We start from the raw sequence: 19,228 nt of genomic DNA on the forward strand, positions 1-19,228 counted from the left end.
GGAGACAACGTGGAGATAAGGAGTAACAAAATATATTTTTTAAATAAAGTAATTAAGTATAATACACAATGGTGTGTGTAATCAATAATCAGTAGTGTAAGTGAGTGTTTAGCATGCATGAATGGGATAATGCAGGATGTTGGAAGAGAAAAAAAGAAAGAAGAAACCACCAAGAAACACAACAAAATCTATAAAGATGTCTGCATGGAGAGAGTCTAATGCATGAATAGGGAAGTGGTGTATTTATCCTGGGAGACACCGGACCCAGGTGTTTCCTATGTAGCTGACGACCCTCCCAACTCCGCCTACCGGCATCCTAAGAAGGATACAAGAACAAAGAGAGAATACGGCAGACCGAGTGGGTTGTCACACTTTAATATAGGAAACAGCACCTACTCCGATCCCCTTGATTTACTAAACAGCACATACTCCTATCCCCTTAATGTCATAAGGAGTACCTCCTCCTATCCCCTTGATGTAGTGAACAGTACCTACACCTATTTCCTTAATATAGTAAACAGAAACCACTCCTATACACACACCTTTCCCTTTTATTTAGTATACAGTACCCACTCCTATCCTCTTTGAGGTAAACAGTACCTACACCTATCCCCTTGATATACTAAACAGTACCTACAACTATCCTCTTAATTTAGTAAAAGGTCCTCCTCCTATCCCCTTAGTAAAGTAAACAGTAACTACACCAATGCCCTTGATATAGTAAATATCACATACTTCTATCCCCTTGGTATAAAAAAAGTACCTCCTCCTATCCCCTTGATATAGTAAACAGAACCTTATCATATCCCCTTGATATAGTAAACAGTACCTTCACCTATCCCCTTGATATAGTAAACAGAACCTTATCATATCCCCTTGATATAGTAAACAGTACCTGCATCTGTCCCCTTAATCTAGTAAAGACTACCAACACCCATCCCCTTGATATAGTAACCAGTACATACACCTTTCCTTTTGATATAGTAAACAGTACCCACTCCAATCCCTTTAATAGACTCAACATTTACCACTCCTATCCCATTTATATAGTAAACAGTACCCACTCCTTTCCCCTTGATAAAGTAAACAGTACCTACACCTATTACCTTTAATATAGTAAATGGTACCTACTCCTGTCTCCTTGATATAGTAAACAGTACCTACTCCAAAGCCCCTGATATAGTTAAAAGCACATACTCCCATCCCCTTGATATAGTAAACAGTGCCTACACCTATCCCCTTAATCTAGTAAACAGTACCTACACCTACACCTATCCCCTTAATCTAGTAAACAGTACCTACACCTACACCTATCCCCTTAATCTAGTAAACAGTACCTACTCCAAAGCCCTTGATATAGTAAAAAGTACATACTCCTATCCCCTTTATAGTAAATAGTACCTACACCTGTCCCATTCATATAGTAAACAGTACTTCTATATAGTAAACAGTACTTCTATCCCCTTAATAGAGTAATTAATTCCCACTCCTAACCCGTTGATTTAGTATACAGTACCCAGTCGTATCCCCTTGATATAGTAAAAAAAAGCTGGGGCATTAGGGTAGCCTAGTGGTCCAAATTTAAATTGCACCTGGGCTGGGATAATACATTATGGCCTGTATCTTGTATTTCAAAGGTGATGGTACAAAAAAATACAAAGTATGGTTGCTTTTTCTTTCCCATTTCCACAAACTTCAAAGTGTTTCCTTTCAAATGGTACCAAGAATATGCATATCCTTGCTTCAGTGCCTAAGCTACAGACAGTTAGATTTGGGTATGTCATTTTAGGCAAAGATTTGAAAAAAAGGGGGCGATCCTTATAAGCATATGGAGAAACACACCTAGACATGTACAGGTGTGTGGACATGGTATGCTTGCTCTGTTTTTCACTCTCACACAGACAAGAACACACAAACTCTCCTTTTCCCTCCTCCCTCTTCCTCTCCATCCATCTCTCTCTCTCTCCCTCCATCACCTTCCTCAGTCTGCCAGTGTGCTGATCTGAAGTGAGGTGTGAATTACACAGGCCAGTGGAGCTGAGCAGAGTAGAAGCCTGCCCATGGGATAATTGAATTATTCTTAATAGCAACCTTGTTAAAATATTGATTCTGTGTTACAGTTCTGGAGGAAAACAATCAATCAATGAAGGTGATCAAACATGTTATCATAGAACAAAGCTTTTGATTGACACAGCTTGCGACCCCACCTAACCAATCACGGTCTGGCGATCAGGCTGTTTTCAGAGTGCGTGTGTGTGTGAAAAGAGAGCAAGCAAAGACTAAACAATCCTTGCCAGAGTAATTAATCAATGAAACAACATGTGAAACAGAGACACAAAACAAAATACTCAAACAAATATGAATTCTGACTTTCTTACCTCTGTGTTAACCTACAGTAAGTGTCTCATGATGTTATGACCCCAGTCATGAGCAGTTTGGCCTCTGGCTAACCTTTTACCTTTACTGGATGTTGTTATTGTCTCTCCACAGGTTGTGTGACTGTGACCGTAGGGGAAGTGTGGGCGTCTGCTCTGTGCTGGATGGTGGCTGTCACTGCAGGGTTAACGTGGAGGGACAGGCGTGTGACAGGTGACTTTTATATTGTACTGTTCTTTCTTCAAAATGGAAAAATAGGCATGTGACAGGTGACCCGTGATAGGCTACTGCATCATCACCTTATATAACATAATACTACCCTCCGGTTACCACGGTGACACAGACTCCCAGGAACGTTTTCATTGTTGCCTATTGAGTGACTGTCGCTATATTTAGCAAGTTTTCCAACCCCTCCAGCAACTTTTATTGGTAAAAGAGGCTAGCAACACGTTCGGCTACAATTCAGGCTGGCTTTAAGAAGTTTTGACACTGAGGATTTATATGGTTTTAAAAGCATTTAGCGACTTTTCACACTCAATTCTTCCGCAAACGAGAGTGGGAGAAGCTGTCTGCAACAGAAGTCACCACAATGGTGCAGACACAGAAACACTTTGTTCTGCTTCCTACAGTTCGCACAACGGCGTACAGGATTAAGCTTTGATGCCGCCTGCTGCCGTTGTTCAACAGAACGTATCTTGACATTTTCTGGCACCGCTCTTCAACAAACTGTATCCAAATGGAGTCGGCACGGTAAACCATTGAAAGCAGGTTTTCAAACTAACTGACAAGTACATTTTTTTCCAGAGTACTATACACATTATAAATGTTACTGTATACTAAACAATTTCAAATATTTTACTAAGTTACAGTTCATATGCGGAAATCAGTTTATTTAAATTAATGAATTAGGCCCTAATCTATGGAATTCACATGACTGGGAATACAATCATTCAATCAAATGTATTTATAAAGCCCTTTTTACATCAGCCAATTCTGTTGTCATGAAGTGCTTTGAGAGGCTAGTTAAGGATCATATCACCTCTACCTTACCTGACACCCTAGACCCACGTCAATTTGCTTACCGCCACAATATATCCACAGACGATGCAATCGACATCGCACTGCACACTGCCTTATCCCATCTGGACAAGAGGAATACTTATGTAAGAGAGGAGGAATAATTATGCTGTTCAAAGACTATAGCTCAGCATTCAACACCATAGTACCCTCCAAGCTCACCATTATGCCCTGTGTCTGAACCCTGCCCTGTGCAAATGTTTCATGGACTTCCTTCACCGTTCCTTCACCCCAGGTGGTGAAGTTAGGAAACAACACCTCCAGTTCTCTGATCTTCAACACAGGGGCCCCACAAGGGTGCGTGCTCAGCCCCCTCATGTACTCCCTGTTCACTCATGACTGTGTGGCCACATACACCTCCAACTCAATCATCAAGTTTTCAGATGACAGTAGTAAGCCTGATTACCAACAATGACGAGACAGTCTACAGGGAGGAGGTGAGTGTGGTGCCAGGAAAATAACCTCTGACTATATGTCAACAAAACAAAGGTACTGATTGTGGACTTCAGGAAACAGCAGAGGGAGCACACCCCTATCCACATTGACAGGACCACAGTGGAGTATATGGAAAGCTTCAAGTTCCTCTGCGTACACATTACTGACGATTTGAAATGGTCCACCCACACAGATAACCTCAGGAGGCTGAAGAAATGTGTCTTGGCACCTAAAACCCTAACAAACTTTTACAGATGCACAATTGAGAGCATCCTGTCGGGCTGTATCACTGCCTGGTACGGCAACTGCACCACCCTCTCCTCTCAACGCAAACTACCTGCCCTCCAGGACACCTACAGCACCCGATGTCACAGGAAGGCCAAAAATTTCACCAAGGACAACAACCACCTGAGCCACTGCCTGTTCACCCCGATATCATCCAGAAGGTGAGGTCAGTACAGGTGCATCAAAGCGTGGACCTCAAAGCCATCAGACTGTTAAACAGCCATCACTAGGCGGCTTCCCCCCCAATTACGTAACCCTGAACCTTAGAGGCTGATGCCCTATATACATTGACTTGAAATCACTGGCCACTTTAATAATGGAACACTAGTCACTTTAATAATGTTTACATATTTTTGCTTTACTCATCTAATATGTATACACTGTATTCTATTCTACTGTATTTTAGTGTATGCCCTCTGACAGTGCTCATCCTAGAATTGATAAATTCCTTAATTCCATTCTTTTACTTTTAGGTTTGTGTGTATTGTGTGTATTGTTGTGAATTATAAGATATTACTGTGCTGTTGGAGCTTGAATCACAAGCATTTTGCTACACCCGCAATAACATGTGTATGTGTATGTGACCAGTAAAATTTTATTTGATTTTCAGATATGCATCTGTTGGTCAAATCAAATCAAATCAAATCAAATGTATTTATATAGCCCTTCGTACATCAGCTGATATCTCAAAATGCTGTACAGAAACCCAGCCTAAAACCCCAAACAGCAAACAATGCAGGTGTAAAAGCACGGTGGCTAGGAAAAACTCCCTAGAAAGGCCAAAACCTAGGAAGAAACCTAGAGAGGAACCGGGCTATGTGGGGTGGCCAGTCCTCTTCTGGCTGTGCCGGGTAGAGATTATAACAGAACATGACCAAGATGTTCAAATGTTCATAAATGACCAGCATGGTCAAATAATAATAAGGCAGAACAGTTGAAACTGGAGCAGCAGCACAGTCAGGTGGACTGGGGACAGCAAGGAGCCATCATGTCAGGTAGTCCTGGGGCACGGTCCTAGGGCTCAGGTCCTCCGAGAGAGAGAAAGAAAGAGAGAATTAGAGAGAGCATATGTGGGGTGGTCACAGATAACGTAAAAGATATTTGCCTCACAATGGGCCTCAGGATCTCGTCACGGTATCTCTGTGCATTCAAATGGCCTTCAAATGACCGTTGATAAAATGCAATAGTGTTCGTTGTCCGTAGCTTATGCCTGCCCATGCCATAACCACTGCGAGCTCACAGAACAGGGCTCCGGGCAGCCGAGCGGAAATGGAGGAAAACTCGCCTCCCAGCGGACCTGGCATCCTTTCACTCCCTCCTCTCTACATTTTCCTCCTCTGTCTCTGCTGCTAAAGCCACTTTCTACCACTCTAAATTCCAAGCATCTGCCTCTAACCCTAGGAAGCTCTTTGCCACCTTCTCCTCCCTCCTGAATCCTCCTCCCCCTCCCCCTCCTCCCTCTCTGCAGATGACTTTGTCAACCATTTTGAAAAGAAGGTCGACGACATCCGATCCTCGTTTGCTAAGTCAAACGACACCGCTGGTTCTGCTCACACTGCCCTACCCTGTGCTCTGACCTCTTTCTCCCCTCTCTCTCCAGATGAAATCTCACGTCTTGTGACGGCCGGCCGCCCAACAACCTGCCCGCTTGACCCTATCCCCTCCTCTCTTCTCCAGACCATTTCCGGAGACCTTCTTCCTTACCTCACCTCGCTCATCAACTCATCCCTGACCGCTGGCTACGTCCCTTCCGTCTTCAAGAGAGCGAGAGTTGCACCCCTTCTGAAAAAACCTACACTCGATCCCTCCGATGTCAACAATTACAGACCAGTATCCCTTCTTTCTTTTTTCTCCAAAACTCTTGAACGTGCCGTCCTTGGCCAGCTCTCCCGCTATCTCTCTCTAAATGACCTTCTTGATCCAAATCAGTCAGGTTTCAAGACTAGTCATTCAACTGAGACTGCTCTCCTCTGTATCACGGAGGCGCTCCGCACTGCTAAAGCTAACTCTCTCTCCTCTGCTCTCATCCTTCTAGATCTATCGGCTGCCTTCGATACTCTGAACCATCAGATCCTCCTCTCCACCCTCTCCGAGTTGGGCATCTCCGGCGCGGCCCACGCTTGGATTGCGTCCTACCTGACAGGTCGCTCCTACCAGGTGGCGTGGCGAGAATCTGTCTCCTCACCACGCGCTCTCACCACTGGTGTCCCCCAGGGCTCTGTTCTAGGCCCTCTCCTATTCTCGCTATACACCAAGTCACTTGGCTCTGTCATAACCTCACATGGTCTCTCCTATCATTGCTATGCAGACAACACACAATTAATCTTCTCCTTTCCCCCTTCTGATGACCAGGTGGCGAATCGCATCTCTGCATGTCTGGCAGACATATCAGTGTGGATGACGGATCACCACCTCAAGCTGAACCTCGGCAAGACGGAGCTGCTCTTCCTCCCGGGGAAGGACTGCCCGTTCCATGATCTCGCCATCACGGTTGACAACTCCATTGTGTCCTCCTCCCAGAGCGCTAAGAACCTTGGCGTGATCCTGGACAACACCCTGTCGTTCTCAACCAACATCAAGGCGGTGGCCCGTTCCTGTAGGTTCATGCTCTACAACATCCGCAGAGTACGACCCTGCCTCACACAGGAAGCGGCGCAGGACCTAATCCAGGCACTTGTCATCTCCCGTCTGGATTACTGCAACTCGCTGTTGGCTGGGCTCCCTGCCTGTGCCATTAAACCCCTTCAACTCATCCAGAACGCCGCAGCCCGTCTGGTGTTCAACCTTCCCAAGTTCTCTCACGTCACCCCGCTCCTCCGTGCTCTCCACTGGCTTCCAGTTGAAGCTCGCATCCGCTACAAGACCATGGTTCTTGCCTACGGAGCTGTGAGGGGAACGGCACCTCAGTACCTCCAGGCTCTGATCAGGCCCTACACCCAAACAAGGGCACTGCGTTCATCCACCTCTGGCCTGCTCGCCTCCCTACCACTGAGGAAGTACAGCTCCTGCTCAGCCCAGTCAAAACTGTTCGCTGCTCTGGCCCCCCAATGGTGGAACAAACTCCCTCACGACGCCAGGACAGTGGAGTCAATCACCACCTTCCGGAGACACCTGAAACCCCACCTCTTTAAGGAATACCTAGGATAGGATAAGTAATCCCTCTCACCCCCCCCCCTTTAAGATTTAGATGCATTATTGTAAAGTGACTGTTCCACTCGATGTCATAAGGTGAATGCACCAATTTGTAAGTCGCTCTGGATAAGAGCGTCTGCTAAATGACTTAAATGTAAATGTAAATAACCAAACCGCCACCATAGGGCACTATGTTCACAACGTTGACATCAGCAAACTGCTTTCCCACTCAACACCATACACATGGTCTGTGGTTGTGAGGCCAGTTGGACATACTGTCAAATTCTCTAAAACAACTTTGGAGGTAGCTTTATGGTAGAGAAATTCACATTAATTTCTCTGGAAATAGCTCTGGATAGACATTCCTGGATGCCAGCATGACAATTGCACTCTCCCTCAAAACAGCCTAGGAACAGTGGATTAACTGCCTGTTCAGGGGTAGAACAACAGATTTGTATCTTGTCAGCTTGGGGATTTGAACTTACAACCTTCCGGTCACTAGTCAATGTAACATCGATAGGTTTAGACTACTACATGATACTCACATTTTCCCTATATTAATCATGAGGTTGCTACAACCTGGCCTACGAATGAAAGTTTACAACGTAGGTACACAGGTCGAGGCACCCAATGGTAGGACAACAGAGTCCATGCCCATCTTCCGAAGACATCCGAAACCCTATCTCTTCAAACAGTATATTAAATCATCGTCCTATTCACCTCAACCCTCCCCCCACACACCCCCACACACACACAAAATAACCAATAGCTACATTATTTAGGAAAAATGTACTTTCTTTGCCTATGATATGCAGTTGTCCCATCTGGCTGTCTAAATATGAACGCACTAGCTAAGTCACTCTGGATAAGAGTGTCTGCTAAAATACTAAAATGTACAATGTAAAAATGTCGAGAGAAGAATATGATTAAAGAAGGTAACAAAACATTGACCAATTCAATATCGCCTTGCACACTCTTGCCTGCATCTAGCGGATCTAGGGTGTAATCATTAGCCCAACAGTTGAAAACGAGAGCTTCTATTCGACAAATTCAGGTATGTTTATCCCCGTTTGGTTCTGTTTGCTTCCTTTTAAGAAATGTTTGTCAACAGAATTGGTGGAATGAATACACCCCTGATCACACGCAAACACAGCTAACTTTCATAACAGCCACATACAAACAGCATGATCACATAATTACTAAAACCAAAAGCTTGGAAGAGATCCAGTGTAGCTAACATATGTTAAACTAGCTAGCTGCCTTCGCTAGCTAGGTGAAAGTGAAAAATATACTATGAAATATAGCTAGCTCTCTCTTGCTTCTCCTTCATTTTTAAATAAATACATTTGTTCAAAACTTGTCTTTCTTTCAAACGTTATGCACTGCAGTGGTAGCTAGCTGTAGCTAATGCTTTCATTATTAGATTAATTATCTGATCCTTTGATTGGGTGGACAACATGTCAGTTCATGCTGCAAGAACTCTGATAGGTTGGAGGAGGTCATCCAGAAGTTATCACAATTACTGTATAAGTCTATGGAAGGGGGTGAGAACCATGAGCCTCCTAGGTTTTGTAATGAAGTCAATGTACCCAGATGAAGACTGAAGGTAGTGTTCTCCGGCTACACCATGGTGATATCCTAAAGAGTGCTGTTGAGGCTACTGTAGACCATTTTATTGCAAAATGTGTGTTTTAATCTACTATTTGGTTGACATGTGAATCTATTTAGTATCGTCCTATCTAAAAAAGCATCACTTTTTTTCACTTTTTATTTTAATGAAATTCACTGAGGAGGATGGTCCTCCCCTTCCTTCTCTGAGGAGCCTCCACTGGTTTCAATGTGATGTGTTCTGGGGCCTTTTTAGTCATAATGCTTCTGAAAAGACTGGGGAAACATGATTCTTTTAGACTTTCTGTTTGTACTTAACCCTCTCTACACCCATATTTTATCATTTTTCTTCTGCTCTCTAAGATTTGACCAGACAGACACAACACAGACAAATCACTAGTTTGAACTTAGCCAAACACGCAACCACAATGTCTCCAGTGTTGAATTATTCTTCACAGTTTTTTGGCATGTTTATTTTGTTGTGTTGTGTATTATTTCATGCTTCATTGAACAAGGACTCTCTTACATAGTCCTGTTTCTAAACAACACACCCACACAAACACCCACTAAGACACACAGAACCTCCCCCCAACACTCTCACTCACACACACACACACACACGAACTGACTCCCCTACACACACAGCCACACAGCCACACAAACACACACACCACCACACACGTCCAGCAATTTAACACTGGAGTGATAAATATGCAGAAGATGAATGTGCAAGTAGAGATACTGGGGAGCAAAGGAGAAAAAAAAATAATGGTATGGGGATGCGGTAGTTGGATGGGCTATTTACAGATGGGCTATGTACAGGTGCAGTGATCTGTTAGCTGCTCTGACAGCTGGTGCTTAAAGTTAGAGAGGGAGATGTGAGTCTCCAGCTTCAGTGATTTTTGGAATATGTTCCAGTCATTGGCAGCAGAGAACTGTAAGGAAAGGCGGCCAAATTAGGAATTGGCTTTGGGGGTGACCAGTGAAATATACCTGCTGGAGCAAGTGCTACAGGTGGGTGCTGCTATGGTGACCAGTGAGCTGAGAAGAGTTACAGATGACCTGAAGCCAGTGGGTCTTGCAACGAATATGAAGCGAGGGCCAGCCGACGAGAGCATACAGGTCGCAGTGGTGGGTAGTATATGGGGCTTCAGTGACAAAACGGATGGCACTGTGATAGACTGCATCCAATTTGCCGAGTAGAGTGTTGTTAGAGGAATTCTAAATTCCCATATGTTTTGTAGCCAAAACCAAATTCACACTCTATTTATTTCATAATAAGTTGTAAGTTTATCATTTATGCATGACATAGATCGAGACCAGTCAACCATAATTTCCTCCAACATGTGTTGAAGGCTATTTTGTAAATTACATTGCCAAGGATCGGTAGGATAGTCCATTTTACGAGGGTATGTTTGGCAACATGAGTGAAGGATGCTTTGTTGCGAAATAGGAAGCCAATTCTAGCTTTAATTTTGGATTGGAGATGATTAATGTGAGTCTGGAAGGAGAGTTTACAATCTAACCAGACACCTATTTGGAGTTGTCCACAAATTTTAAATGAGAACCGAGAGTTGTAATGGTACTGAAGCTCGTCTGGAGGTTAGTTAACACAGTATCCAAAGAAGGGCCACATGTATACAGAATGGTGTCGTCTGTGTGGAGGTGGATCAGAGAATCACTCGCAGCAAGTGCGACATCATTGATGTATACAGAAAAAGAGTCAGCCCGAGAATTGAACCCTGTGGTGCCCCAATAGAGACAGCCAGAGGTCCGGACAACAGGCCCTCCGATTTGACACACTGAACTCTGTCTGTGAAGTAGTTGGTGAACCAGGTGAGGCAGTCCTTTGAGAAACCAAGGCAGTTGAGTCTGACGATAAGAATGTGGGGATTGACAGGGTCAAAAGCCTTGGCCAGGTCGATGAATACAGCTGCACAGTATTGTCTCTTATCGATGGAGGTTATGATATCGTTTAGGACCTTGAGCGTGGCTGAGGTGCACCCATGTCCAGCTCGAAAACAAGATTGCATAGTGGAGAAGGTATGGTGGGATTAGAAATAGTTTGGTGATCTGTTTGTTAACTTGGCTTTTGAAGACCTTAGAAAGGCAGGGTAGGATAGATATAGGTCTGTAACAGTTTGGGTCTAGAGTGTCTCCCCTTTGAAGCGGGGGATTAACGCGGCAGCTTTCCAATCTTTGGGGATCTCAGACGATACAAAAGAGAGGTTGGACAGGCTAGTGATAGGGGTTACAACAATTTCGGCAGATCATTTTAAAAAGAGAGTGTCCAGAATGTCTAGCCTGGCTGATTTGTAGCGGTCCAGATTTTGCATCTCTTTCAGAACATCTATATGGATTTGGGTGAATGAGAAATGGGAGAAGCTTGGGCAAGTTGCTGTGGGGGGTGCAGGGCTGTCGACCGGGGTAGGGGTAGCCAGGTGGAAAGCATGGCCAGGCATAGAAAAATGTATCGTGGTGACAGTGTTTCCTAGCCTCAGTGCAGTGGGAAGCTGGGTGGAGGTGCTCTTATTCCCCATAAACTTTGCAGTGTCCCAGAACATTTTGGAATTTGTGCTACAGGATGCAAATTTCTGTTTGAAAAAGCTAGCCTTTGCTTTCCTAACTGCCTGTGTATATTGGTTCCTAACTTCCCTAAAAATGTGCATATCGTGGGTGCTATTTGTTGCTAATGCAGTACGGCACAGGATGTTTTTGTGCTGGTCAAGGGCAGTCAGGTCTGGAGTGAACCAAGGGATATATCTGTTCCTGGTTCATTTTTTGAATGGTGCATTCTTATTTATGATGGTGATGAAAGCACTTTTAAAGAACAACCCGGCATCCTCTGCTGATGGAATGAGGTCAATATCCTTCCAGGATACCCGGGCCAGATCAATTAGAAAGGCCTGCTTGCTGAATTGTTTTAGGGAGTGTTTGACAGTGATGAGGGGTGGTCGCTTGATCGCAGACCCATTACGGATGCAGGCAATGAGGCAGTGATCTCTGAGATTCTGGTTGAAGACAGCAGAGGTGTATTAGGAGGGCTAGTTGGTTAGGATGATATCTATGAGGGTGCCCGTGTTTACTGATTTGGGGTTGTACCTGGTAGGTTCATTGATCATTTGTGTGAGATTGAGGGCATCTAGCTTAGACTGTAGGATGGCCGGGGTGTTAAGCATGTCCCAGTTTAGGTCACCTACCGGTACGAACTCTGAAGTTAGATTGGGGGCAATCAATTCACATATAGTGTCCAGGGCACAGCTGGGGGTAGAAGGTGGTCAATAGCAAGCGGCAACAGTGAGAAACTTGTTTCTGGAAAGGTGGATTTTTAAAAGTAGAAGCTGAAATTGTTTGGGAACAGACCTGGATAGTATGACATAACTCTGCAGGCTATCTCTGCAGTAGATTGCAACTCCGCCCCCTGTGGCAGTTCTGTCTTGTCTGAAAATGTTATAGATAGGGATGGATATTTCAGGGTTTTTGGTGGCAGACACTGCTAGGACATCCAGATTGGCAGAGTGTGCTAAAGCAGTGAATTAAACAAACTTAGGGAGGAGGCTTTTAATGTTAACATACATGAAACCAAGGCTTTTACAGTTGCAGAAGTCAACAAATGAGAGCACCTGGAGAATGGGAGTGGAGCTAGGCACTGCAGGGCCTGGATTAACCTCTACACCACCAGAGGAACAGAGGAGTAGGATAAGGGTACGGTTAAAGGCTATAAGAACGGGTCATCTAGTGCGTTCTTAACAGAGAGTAAAAGGATCAGGTTTCTGGGCACGGAAGAATAAATTCAAGGCATAATGTACAGACAAGGGTATGGTAGGATGTGAATACAGTGGAGGTAAATCTAGGCATTGAGTGACGATGAGAAAGGTATTGTCTCTAGAGGCACCATTTCAACCAGGTGAGGTCACCGCATCTGTGGTAGGTGGAACAAAAGGGTTAGCTAAGGCATATTGAGCAGGGCTGGAGCCTCTACAGTGAAATTAGACAATAATCACTAACCAAAATAGCAATGGACAAGGCATATTGACATTAGGGAGAGGCATGGGTAGCCGAGTGATCATGGGGTCTAGTGAGTAGCTAAGCAGGCTGGAGACAGCTTGCGGGCCGGGCTAGCAGAAGGGCCTTAGGGGGACGTTGCGATGGAAGAGTCAGTTGTAGCCCCCTCGGGAGGTTACGTTGGCAGAAGAATCGTGATGGATCGGCAGGGCTCCGTATAGTAAAAGGGTACAGTCCAATTGGCAAAAATAGGTATTGTAGCCCAAGAAAATTGGCTGATGGACCTCTTCAGCCAACAGTCCGATATGCTTTAGACAGCTAGTTGGCTGTGGCTAGCAGATGGGCATTCAGGGTATGTCGTGACGGAGAAGCCTGTTGAAATCCCCTTCGGGTGGATTAAGTCGGTGGACCAGTCGTGAAGAATCGGCGGGGCTCCGTATCAGCAGTAAATGGGATCCAGGCCAATTGGCAAAATACGTATTGTAGCCCAAGGAAGTGGCTGATGGACCTCTTCAGCTAGCAGGGAGATGGGCCTAGCATTGGCTAGCTCCAGGCTAAATGGTTCAGAGCTTGCGGTAGGAGTCCGTGGATGTGGGGAAAAGAGTCCGGTTTTCTCTGGGTTGAATCGCTCTGTGCAGACTCGAAGGAGTTGTCTGGGCCAAAAGTTAGCTGATGACCGCTAGCAGTGACTAGCTGACTACTAGCTAGTAGCTAGTTAGCTAGCTAGCTGCTTTTGGGGGTTCCAATTCTAAAGTAAAGAAAATAGGAGAACTGTACCACATTGGGTGAGGCGGGATGCAGGAGAGTATGTTGGAGTTGAGGTTTAAAAAATATTGAAAAAATATAGAAGAATTATACACACCCAGACACCAACACACACACTCACACACACCAGTGGTCTCCCCTACAGCAGTCTGTCTGGAGGTCATGGTAGTGTATCACAGTGTGATACCAGCTGTGGGGTGATTGGCCTTGGCCTCCTCCTTGGCCTCAACACTGCAACAGAGACAGCAACACATGTTCACTTGGCAGATTCTCTCATCTACACAGACTCACATGGCCTAGTGATGGTCTCTGAGCTTGCTCCACAATATGGAGAGATTAGCTACAACAAGCTACACAGAAACAGTGGGTAAAGTAGCACAGGAGTGCAATGACGAAGCATATAATGACGATATGTTTTGTGCGTGCATGTCAGGCTTTCCGTTAGCTGGCAAATGGCGGCTTTAATAAATACAAAAATATCAGTAAAAAAACTGTTGCCGGCCAAACTGACATTGATTTTTAAAAATCCATTGCGAAATAATGCTTTTTATTAATTGATGGAAATACCAGTCAATGTAAATACATCATGCTTATTGGTCTATAACTTAATTTCATCATTTAGTATAATTAAATTGGCCTGTGTGTATTTTCGTTATTCATTATATATCTTATTTATCCAACACAATCACAGCATACAGAGCTGGGTGCTGCTGGAGTAAAACATGTGCTTTCTTCAGCCCATTCATTGCACAACAATTCTAAATTCAATAATGTGTTAAAAACAGTTTTGGTGCATGATTAAAAAGAGCTGCTCTTTTAATTTCTCAACTGGTAATTGAATAGTGCCTCCCATTCATCATTAAAGTACAGGCAACAAGCTATCAGCCACCACTTTACAATGTGATCTGGTGGCAGTATGTATTTTGAAAAAATACTTAATTCTTTGAAACCTGAATATTATATTTCATATTATGAGGCATGTCTTTTAAAAAGACTTCAAGTTTCAAGTTTGGGGAAGCTTACAATTTATCCTACAATTTCTATTGTTCTGCATACCACTTGTGATTTTCATGTGTGCATTTTGTGGAACAGATTCATTTCAATGATAAGTTTTAATTTCTCTAAAGCATTGTCCTGTTAATCATACATGTTTTTATTAAAATTATATAAAGCTAAAAGCTAAAAGTCAACTAATGCGAGATCACCAGCCTCCCTTCCCAAAAAGGGCATAGGCCTCAAGACACATTATCTTCAGACATATTTTAGATGATTTTCACTGACAGCCGCAACTCAATAATCAGCTAAGCCTACTGCCAAGCTCGCTGCCCAAATTGCGGGCTTCCCAAAAAGGCATAGGCCTAAGAGTTATTTTTTCAAAGAAGGCAATCCTCAATTTTTCTGTGGCTAAGTCATGCTTTCTTGTGGAGTATTTTGAATGCTTTTATTTATTGCTGTATAAACAGGGATAGTTATATGATTTTGGCAAATGTATTTCCATTCATCTCCTGTTCTATTGGTTTTCATATCAACGTTCAATTTGTTGTGCAGAAGCCAAAGGCACAATCCTAGTCATATTAGTAACCCATCCTCGTTGTTGCATGTTTAGATTCCCCCTCTTTCTAAGTTTCTAAAAGAGATTTTAATCTCTGTCACATATGGAATTGCTACCAGGTGCGCTGTTTAGACTGGTGTTTTCCCAGGGTCGCTGTTTAGGCTGGTGTTTTCCCAGGTACGCTGTTTAGACTGGTGTTTTCCCAGGTGCGCTGTTTAGACTGGTGTTTTCCCAGGGTCGCTGTTTAGGCTGGTGTTTTCCCAGGGTCGTTGTTTAGGCTGGTGCTTTCCCAGGGTCGCTGTTTAGACTGGTGTTTTCCCAGGTGCGCTGTTTAGGCTGGTGTTTTCCCAGGTACGCTGTTTAGACTGGTGTTTTCCCAGGGTCGCTGCTTAGGCTGGTGTTTTCCCAGGGTCGCTGTTTAGACTGGTGTTTTCCCAGGGTCGCTGTTTAGACTGGTGTTTTCCCAGGGTCGCTGTTTAGGCTGGTGTTTTCCCAGGGTCACTGTTTAGGCTGGTGTTTTCCCAGGGTCGCTGTTTAGGCTGGTGTTTTCGCAGGGTCGCTGTTTAGGCTGGTGTTTTCCCAGGTACGCTGTTTAGAATGGTGTTTTCCCAGGTGCACTGTTTAGAATGGTGTTTTCCCAGGTGGGCTGATTAGAATGGTGTTTTCCCGGGTGCGCTAATTAGAATTGTGTTTTCCCAGGTGCGCTGTTTAGAATGGTATTTTCCCAGGTGCGCTGTTTCAACTGGTATTTTCTTGCGAATAGCTTTTTGGCAAATGTTTGTAAATGAAAATGTATTGGCTGCTTCATTACACAAGCTGCGTGTTCTGACCCATATGCACCCAATGCACTTCTCAAATGACCAGTAAATTAAAATGTTCCCTGTCACGTTGTCCGTGTGTGTGTGTGTGTGTGTGTGTGTGTGTGTGTGTGTGTGTGTGTGTGTGTGTGTGTGTGTGTGTGTGTGTGTGTGTGTGTGTGTGTGTGTGTGTGTGTGTGTGTGTGTGTGTGTGTGTGTGTGTGTGTGTGTGTGTGTGTGTGTGTGTGTGCAGGTGTAAGCCAGGCTCCTTCAACCTGCAAGAGAACAATCCAGCTGGATGTACGCCCTGTTTCTGCTTCAGACACTCATTGGCCTGCAGATCGTCCAATCACCATGCAGCTGTCAACATCACATCGGACTTTCTTGAAGGTATTCAGCCAATCATATATATTTTTTCAGCCAATCATGATTATCTTGAAAGTACTGCATTCAGCTAATAACCAGCTAATGACTTTCATAAGATATCAGCTAATTATGAAGTCCTTATATTGTGGTTATCATCCTGAGTCATTCTGCCATGTTCCTCCTCCTCCCCCCTCCCTCCCTGCAGACACAGATGGCTGGTCAGGACAGTTTTCCGGGGGACAGGAGTATCCTCTGCTGTGGAAGGAAGGGGATGTCTACATGCTACCACTCAGTGAGGATGATCTCGGCTTCTACAGAGCTCCAGGTGAGAGAGACAGAGCTGACACACACACACATACATACACAAAGAGAGCTGATGTCACGTTTAAGGTGAGATATGAGTAGGACCTGGAGTTTTCCCAAACATAAAACCTGGCCAGGTCTAGACCATTGATTTATAGGAGATCCGTTCCATGGAGTTATATGAGAAGATCTGGACCCTGGAGTTTATAGGAGAAGATATAGGCCTTAGAGTTTATAGGAGATCATCTGGACAATAGAGTTATAGGAAAAGATCTGGACCCTGGAGTTTATAGGAGAAGATATAGGCCTTAGAGTTTATAGGAGATAATCTGGACCATAGAGTTATAGGAGAAGATCTGGACCATGGAGTTTATAGGAGATCATCTGGTCTATAGAAGTAAAGAGGAAGATCTTGACCTAAAGATATAGGAGAAGATCTGGGCCCTCGAGTTATATTAGGATAAGATCTGGTCCATAGAGTTATAGGAGAATATCTGGACCTAGAGTTATAGGAGAATATCTGGACCTAGAGTTATAGGAGAAGATCTGAGCCCTAGAGTTATAGGAGAAGATCTGAGCCCTGGAGTTCATTGGAAAATAAAGAAAGAAAGATACTTCGTCAGTTGTACAACTGAATGTATTCAACTGAAATGTGTCTTCTGCATTTTATCCAACACCTCTGAATCAGAGAGGTGCAGGGGGCTGCCTTAATCAACATCCACATCATTGGTTCCCTGGGAACAGTGGGTAAACTGCCTTGCTCAGGGGCAGAACGACAGATTTTTACAGTGTCAGCTCGAGGATTTGATCCGGCATCCTTTTGGTTACCTGCCCAATGCTCCTACCCGCCAGGCTACCTACCGCCCAGAAGGAGAAGATCTGGGCTCTAGTTTATAGGATAGTATCTGGGCCCTAGAGTTATAGCAGAAGATCTGGGGCCTAGTTTATAGGATAATATTTGAGCCCTAGAGTTATAGCAGAAGATCTGGGCCCTAGAGTTATAGGAGACATTCTGGGCTCTAGTTTATAGGATAATATCTGGGCCATAGAGTTATGGGAGCAGATCTGGGCCCTAGAGTGATAAGAGAATTGTATGCACTTCCAGGATGAGGAAAGATTACACAAAGACAGTTTGTGCTTAGAGAGAGCTCAGACACCCGCTGGTCTTTTAACATGTAAATATGTAAATCATATTACCGTCTGCCACCTTTAATACCCTTGGCTTGTTGCTCGAGATCATTCCTTTGTTCGATTAAACAATAACTCATAACGTTAGCCATAAGGTCATAAAGCACATGCTGCAACACCATTTTGTCACAGCAGACTCTTAACACGACCATTAGGAGAGAGGAGTTATAGCTGGCTCTGCTACAGGCTCTCCCTATGACTGTGTCCCAAATTACACCTTATTCCCTACATAGTACACTACAGTACCCTATAGACCCTGGTCAAAAGTAGTGCACTTAATAGGGAATATGGTGCTATTTGGGACTCAGCTATATATCAGTAGGAGAGACAAGGCCTGATGGAATTGGATGTCTTGGCCATAGCTGGAAGAATAACAAAGGGGAAATTGGCCTGGCTCAGCTCAGTCTGGCTACACAGTGCACCGAGGACCCAGCCCAGCGAAGCAGCAGCCAACAGGGAGAGGGATAAAGAGAACCAGAAACAGCAGAAATCCCATTAACTACCAAAACATCCTGATGGTTTCATGTTCAAGCTCTCTGATCACACTAAACAAGTTAATTCAGACAGGCATCTGTCTATTTATGTATGAAAAGCCTGAGATCACAGAAGACGCCTCGGAGGGAAGATGCTTTGGTTCACTTGGTCCAGGGATATTTTTAGAGTTACTTATATGTCGTTAAGTCGACTTGGATATATTTAGTTTGTTTGTTTATTTATTGTTTGGTTTAGTTCTCTGTTTTCTTGAAGCTCGTCCATCACTCCAGTGCCTCTGCAGGCCACCACACAGTGATTAGTGGTCAAACTCGCCGGGAGCTGCCTTGTGGCCATCCCCTTATCTCGCCGGGAACAGAGCTTGTTGGTGTTGTTTTGTCAAGTAGTAAAATACGGAGATCTATTGCCACACTGCTTTAATGATAAAATACTCTCTCTCTCTCTCTCTCTCTCTCTCTCTCTCTCTCTCTCTCTCTCTCTCTCTCTCTCTCTCTCTCTCTCTCTCTCTCTCTCTCTCTCTCTCTCTCTCTCTCTCTCTCTCTCTCTCTCATTTGTTGTAATCCTCCTGCAGCCTTTCTCACTAAAGTGTCGGATAATTCTGAGTGACAATGCACCGCTACCAAACAACACGCAGAGGGAAAGCAATTTCGTATTAATCTATTTGTCACCTATTTCAGTGTGTCTCGGGCTACGTCTGTCGCTTAAATGTCTAGAATCAGATCAGTTGGCTTCTCAGTGTAATGAAAACAGATGGAAGTGTTGGGGATCAACGTGTTTCTTCCCGACTTCCAGAAATACCGGCGAAACTGCAGGCGAAACTGCAGTGCCAAAGAACACAATCCCGACA

At 44.3% G+C, this 19,228-nt stretch overlaps 1 protein-coding gene across 1 annotated transcript in view; it reads left to right on the top strand.

The window, feature by feature from the left end:
- The window catches only part of LOC124047707 (laminin subunit gamma-3-like), a 187,714-nt gene that overhangs the window by 72,996 nt on the left and 95,490 nt on the right, over positions 1-19,228 (top strand). Inside the window, 3 exon segments of the mRNA XM_046368013.1 lie at positions 2,491-2,589; positions 16,286-16,422; positions 16,604-16,723. Of these exon segments, the coding sequence (XP_046223969.1) occupies positions 2,491-2,589; positions 16,286-16,422; positions 16,604-16,723 (356 nt within the window).

Source organism: Oncorhynchus gorbuscha, linkage group LG11 (genome assembly GCF_021184085.1).
Source record: "Oncorhynchus gorbuscha isolate QuinsamMale2020 ecotype Even-year linkage group LG11, OgorEven_v1.0, whole genome shotgun sequence".
Lineage (NCBI taxonomy): Eukaryota > Metazoa > Chordata > Actinopteri > Salmoniformes > Salmonidae > Oncorhynchus > Oncorhynchus gorbuscha.